Source organism: Polistes fuscatus, unplaced genomic scaffold (assembly GCF_010416935.1).
Source record: "Polistes fuscatus isolate 324 unplaced genomic scaffold, CU_Pfus_HIC Scaffold10, whole genome shotgun sequence".
Lineage (NCBI taxonomy): Eukaryota > Metazoa > Arthropoda > Insecta > Hymenoptera > Vespidae > Polistes > Polistes fuscatus.
Window position 1 is genome coordinate 3,645,363 of NW_025112998.1, and position 6,928 is coordinate 3,652,290.

At 33.8% G+C, this 6,928-nt stretch overlaps 1 protein-coding gene across 2 annotated transcripts in view; it reads left to right on the forward strand.

Annotated features, from left to right (window-relative positions):
- Window positions 1-6,463, forward strand: part of LOC122523916 (heparan sulfate glucosamine 3-O-sulfotransferase 1) — a 62,404-nt gene extending 55,941 nt beyond the window's left edge. For both annotated transcript variants that reach the window (XM_043645893.1, XM_043645903.1), the window contains exons 3-4: window positions 3,598-4,099; window positions 4,406-6,463. In XM_043645893.1, coding sequence (XP_043501828.1) covers window positions 3,598-4,099; window positions 4,406-5,044 — 1,141 coding nt within the window. In that variant the 3' untranslated portion in view covers window positions 5,045-6,463. The remainder of the gene's footprint in view (window positions 1-3,597; window positions 4,100-4,405) is intronic.
- The last annotated feature ends 465 nt before the right edge of the window (window positions 6,464-6,928 follow it).

The following is a 6,928-nucleotide window of genomic DNA, read 5'->3' on the forward strand; positions in this document are numbered from 1 at the left end:
CTCCCCCAACCATCCTTCACTCTCTCTCTCTCTCTCTCTCTCTAAGACCCCATCTTGGCGACATCGAGAACACTCTACATCATCCGCTTTGACTCTGCTCGTTTTCACAAGTTCGTTAACTATTCTCAACTTGAAAGCTATCCATCCAAGCTTTAAGAAAAGGAGGAAGAGAGGGGGAATAAAAAGAAGAGAAGATTGTATCCTTTTTTACTTTTTTCTCTTTGTATTTATTTTTATTATTTTTATTATTTTTTCCTCTTTTTTTTTGTTACTTTCTTCTATTTTTCTATAATAGATTTTATAACTCAACGTCTTCTCTTATTCAGTTGCCTTCACTTTTATCGGATACATCCAGATCATTCACTTTAAACGTTTACTTCGTATAACTTTGAAGCAATTTTTATTTGTATTTTTTGTTTCTTTTATTTTTTCCTTTTATTCTATGCAATAATAAAACCAACGAATCGGTTTCGCGAGATAAGATTTGTGATGGTATTTTATTGGAATATCGGGAAAAAGAATTGGGGAAATATCTTGGGAAAGTTTGCAAAAATCTGTGAAGATTAATCTTTCCATTTCAAAGATGTGAATAAGGAATGGGAGATGTAAGAGAGAAATAGAGAGAGAAAAGTAAAGGAGATAACAAGATTTTGCTAGTAATAAGATCATTCCGATAAATGGAAATGATAGCATTGGACGAATCCAAAAGCCATGATACCTTATTTACTTCGCTTATATACGTATGGATATCTTCTTAGATTGATGAAACGAATCTACGTTCCACTTCCTAGTGATTTCTATGATCCTAGAAAGATAGAGTGAGATCATAATTCTCAACAAATATTGAGTTTACTAAAATAGTGTAACTAATAGAAACCGTTATGTTCGAAAGAGAAAGAGAGAGAAAATAAAAGAAAAACAAGAAAGAGAGAAATTGTATAAACTAATTTATATTAATTCTATATCTATAGTAAATACATATATATAAATCTATGTATTTATTTATATTACATTCGACAGAAAAAGATAGAGAGAGAGAGAGAGAAAGTTTAAGAGAAATTGTATGAATTAATTTATAGTAACGTACATATGTGCATACTAAATACACACGCCCACACAGGCACGCGTGCGTGTATATGTAAGTGTGTATATGTAAGTACGGATTCGTATTAGGAATTTGTACGTGTAAATCCCTTCAGTTCCCTTAGCCGAGAATTGTAGGTACTCTGTTAATGTTACATTTAGAGTAAACCCTGAGGCTGATGTACAATGTGTCGAGAAGGAGAGACAAAGAGAGAGAGAGAGAGATATTCTAAGGTAATTATACTGAATACCTAATGATTCTATCTCTATAGTAGATATTCGTGTTTATTTTTTATGTTTTATTTTGTAAGTATACAAAAATAATGAAATTTAATAATTAAATTTATCCAATGTTTCGGAAGAAATTGAAGCCAATAAAATATGTTTAATAATGAAAATAAAACATCGATCAATCTACTCCGTTTGCATTCTTCCTGTCCGATCTAGAATGCATCGCATGCTGCTGTGCATGTTACGATTTATCGGTTGCGCAAAAGAGAATGAGAGAGAGAGGAAGTGTATAGAGTGAAAAAATTTTATGACGTTGCAAGAGCGGCCATTTTATCGCTTATCTTTCACGTATCTATCTCTCTGTCTCTCGTTGGATGTATCATGATATATAAAAATAAACGTTTCACTTTCATCGACAGGGTTACGAGGTGCGAACGAATCGCTTGGCAATCTTTCTACCAGACTATCTTTCTAATTACCATTTTGTTCTTATCTTTTCTTCTTTATTATTAAATTATCGTGGTAAAAAGTGCTCGTGTATATTAAATATATAAACATGAAGGATTTCTGGTTTATAATACAAGAGTAAGTTGTCAGTAATGATAAAAGAAAAAAGAACCACTTTATTCTTTATTTTATAAACAAATTTTCTGTATACATAAAAAAAGTTTTTTTTGTTAATTTTTAATGATAAAATTACAACAACGGGTACAATCGAATATTTCTAATTGATTTTAAAAACTGCTTATAATTATAATTAATATCGTTAATTTGAAAATTGAATATTTTGAGGTTAGAGTCGTAACACGTGAAATTGGTTTCAAGTCGATTAATGATGAACAAAATGGACGACAAAGGCACGAAATAGTAAAAAGGCGATAAAAAAAAAAGAAGGAGTGAAGTCGGATGAAGGTGGCTGGCTTCTAACGGAAATAATCCATCGACGGTAATCTCATGATCGTAATACGATCGTTTATCTTATCAAAGATAAATGGGCTGCTCGGAAATATATTAGCCAAAATGTGATTCTTTACGGCTCGGCTGTCTTCTTAATCGAAATCATCGATCCTAATAAAACGATCGCTACGAAGGGTCTTCTTTTTTAATTAATATCTTTTCTTTTTTATTCTGCACATGTATTCTCTGGGTTTTCTCTTTCGTTACATATTTATTACTCTATAATTGGCTAAAATAATAGGAATGTTCGTTTAATTCAACTTTTGTTAGCTCTGCCATTTTGAATTTCATTCAGTGGTTTAAATATTAGTTTTTAAATATTAATAATAATATGATATCTCAAAAAGATAATAATAGATGTTTGTTAGTTCTACCATGTTGAATTCTGGTTCACTATTAAATATGAATAATAATAATAGAATAACGAACAGTTACACACCATAAATGGTAAGGTAAGATAGAACGTATAATCATAAGTTACAACTATTAATCTCATCTATTCTCGTTTTTCTAATATACTAACGCGTATTTAGAAGATTTCGTGTCAGTATTTTTGAAAGATCATGCGGATAGATACTATACTCTTCTTGATTTATCGTTTAGTACGACCGATAATACAGTGATTTTCAAAGGCTCGTTACCGACACGTTGCATTTTTCTCGGTGATTATCATCATTTTTTCTTTTTTTTTTTTCTGCAAACTTACTACCCTACAACATCCCCTTGAACTCTCGTATGTATTTAAAGTGGCATGCGATTAGCGTGTCGAGCAAATTCAATGTGCAATGTACTTTCCATCGTTCGTTTTCCACGTAGAACATATATATACTAATAGCTAAGTTATATGTGTACGCTCGTTGGAGTTACATTCGCAAATGGATGATACGATATAATTCTGCTTACACGCGATACTAACGAGCTAGGGACGAAGCTAGTGAATAGTAAGAGTAACCACAATGTTCGCATCAACCTATTAGAGCGTGCTGTGTGACACGCTTTAATGCTTATCATTGAACATGTGTCTTAGTTTAGCTAAAACAATTATCTCTACCTACTTCATACCCATACACATAATTTTCTCATATTTATTATTATTATATATATTCTTATTATTATAATTATTATTATTCTTACATTTATTTAGCCATGCTCTAATTTATGTTGCATAATTATTTTCGCTCTAAATCCTGTATAATATACCAAATAAACTACGTATAAAATTACATCCAAGAACGATTATTTTACTTCTGAATAATATGAACAATAATTGATTTTGTTGCTGCTTATTATTAGAATAGATAATAATATAGATAATATTTGTTTCAGGTGGATGCCCCGCTCCGCCATGAGGCCGGCCGAGGGCGACACGTCGGACTGCATACTCGTGGTCGGTATTTCAAGGCCAAAGATGGCCGCGGCATTCCTCACGGTCGCCCTGTTATCCCTCTTCCTAACCTTCCACGTGCTCTATGACAGCGCTGTGTACAGTTTACATGCTGCTTCAGCTGTCGAAGGACGTGCGATTGAATTGGTAACCCAAGTTCGTGCAACGCCACCACTTTTGTTCTCCAGTAAGGTCCATTATACACGTACGAGTCGTCACCTACCTCAAGCGATCATTATTGGTGTGAGGAAATGCGGCACCAGGGCACTCCTCGAGATGCTTTTCCTACATCCGCAAATACAGAAAGCTTCAGGAGAAGTACATTTCTTTGATCGTGACGATAATTATGGGAAAGGACTCGAATGGTACCGTAGGAAAATGCCATATTCCGTTAGAGGTCAAATTACCATCGAGAAGAGTCCAAGTTATTTCGTTACACCTGAGGTAAGTCAATATAAATTGTTAAAACTATTATTTATTATTTATTGGAAGTTATATCAAGTGTTTTACATTTTCTGATAAGATTTCGTATGATATACTCTTTCTTTTGACTCGTTTTATTTTTATCTTTCAAAAGAATATCCTATATTCGTTTAACAAGTACAATGTCTCTTGTCAACCCTACTACATTACCTTTTACATCCCAAAGGGAATAATAGTTCTCCACCAACATCATTGGATTCTCCTTCTCGGTAGTAGCAGCAGGTTTGGTAACACTTCTTCTTCCTCCTATCGTCCTTGTGTTCCCAGGTACCAGAGAGAATACGAGCAATGAACGCCAGCGTGAAGTTATTATTGATCGTGAGGGAGCCCGTTACCAGAGCCATATCAGATTACACGCAGTTACGTATCCATGCTGCTACCGCTTCGACCTTGATTAGCAGCAACAACATCAACAGCAATGGCACCTCGTCATCACGTAGTAGCAACGTTATTAATAATCAACAATCTCAGCAAGTTCAAGCTACGCGTAGCTTCGAGGAACTGGTGATACGTCCTGATGGTACCATCAACGAATCCTACAGGCCAGTCGCCATTTCTCTCTATCACACGTTCATGCATCGTTGGTTAGAGGTATTTCCAAGAGAACAAATTCTCATTGTTAACGGGGATCAATTGATCGAAGATCCCGTACCGCAATTAAGAAAGATCGAGAACTTTCTAGGGTTAGAGCCAAGAATAGGAAGGCACAATTTTTACTTCAATCATACTAAAGGCTTTTATTGTCTACGCAATGAAACCTCAGAAAAATGTTTGAGAGAAAGCAAAGGTCGTAAACATCCAAGAGTTAGTCCAGTTATTGTCACCAAACTCAGAAGGTTCTTCAATGAACATAATCAGCGATTTTATGAACTGGTTGGCGAGGATCTCGGCTGGCCCGAGGAATAGCCATCATAGATATTTCGATGAACGTTCGTTCTTGATGATCTACGTGTTCATTCCCTCTCTTCTTTTTCTTTTTTTTCACTAGTTTTGAGATTATCATCAAACTCAAAGATAGAAAAGATAATATCGTTCATATACCCAATTAATCCTAGTCGACTGATTATAATCAAATCCGCATCATCTACTTGCGACAATACAATGACTATCCTTACGTATTTTCACATTCTCTACCTCGTTTAATCAAAGAAAAGAAAACGTGCGCCATTGGAGCTTCGAATAACGTGTCAAATGAAAACTTAGACGTCCTTTAATCGATCCAAAGATACTCGCAGGCGAGAATCTCGAATTGCAAGTTACAAGAAGTTATTAAACGTTGATTGTACTATAGTTCGTTCGATAGAAATTCCTACATGGGACTGTGTCACGTGATATGGTCACGTGACGGGACTGACCACGTGACTTGGACGCCATGACAGCGTCCATCTTTCATTCTTCCAAAACTTGACTCTAATATCATGTCACGTGGCTAGCTAGAGAACTTTTTTGGTTTAATAATTAAAAAAAAAAATAGGAAATAGAGAAAGAGAGAGGGAGAGAGAGGGAGACATAATTTTGATCAAGAACGAGCGTTGGATCAGGATATATACTTCCATGATTCTTTAACATTGGTGGTATCAACAAAAATAAGGTGCTAATGTACTACTTCCTACAATAATCCTTCGATTTGTTTATACTTCCATACAGAAGTGTAAATAATTGCATGCATATCGAAGGTTCAAATATTCGTTTCGTTGTGCTCGATTCAGAGATTTCTTAATTCCCCTTTCTTCGATCGTTTATAATTAAAACTGTATTCGAATCGATTTAATAATTAAAATCAAATTATTACCATAAAAAATATTATTAGTATTAGAAATCGTCAATTATTTTGGCAAATTCTAATGCGAAAATCAAGTAATTAATCATTTGAGATTACGAACAGAGTTGCGATAATTGAATTCGATTGAAAAACGTATTTTGTATGCAACTTACAAATTTTCTGATCGATGAAAATATATTTTTAAAAATAGCAGATGAAATATTGAACGTCAACAAATTTACATGTAAGTATGTAGCGGTAATTATGACAGTGGACTAAGCCAACTAATTCGGAAAAATGAGAATTTTTTGTATGATTTCTTTATATTATATAATAAAATAAATCATAAAATATTTTTTGACTTAGGCTGTAATTATAATTATCGGCACATATGTATCCCTTTAATTAGAAACGATTTAAAAGGATTAATAATAGTGAGTGATTCGTTTAAGGAACTTGTTAAAAGCCGTACAAATCAACGCACTCGGTTAAATCGAGTGCATGCGATTTAACTGATCTACGAAAGTAGGAAATGCGGAGAGACAAGAACAAAGACAGAGACGGAGAAAGATAGAATTAGAGATAGAGAATGTGCCGGATAAATGGCAACCATCTTTATTCTGGTACCATTATTATCAGCGAACCTCTCGACAAATTCTCTTCCACTTTCTATTTATCTATCTTCATTTCCCCGTCTCTTTCTCTTTCTCATTCAAAATTTCAACCTAAACGAATAAGAATGAGAAGGTAAAAGCAAAATGTTCTTTCAATTTTGTTAAATCGTTCTCGTAACGTTGAATCGTTTCGATCGAGTAACTTCGGAAATTGCATCGTACAAATTGTTATGTATTTTTTTTTTCTGATTCTCTCAACTCTGTTCGATTTTTTTTTTATTTAAAAAAGAAAAAAGAAAAAAGAATAAGAATATTAATTTTGTTTCTTTAATCAGGAAAGGGGAACGTACTCGTGCACATGGTAGTGTTCGTAGAAGTACGGAATCTTATTTTCATAGTTTCCTTTTTTTAAAA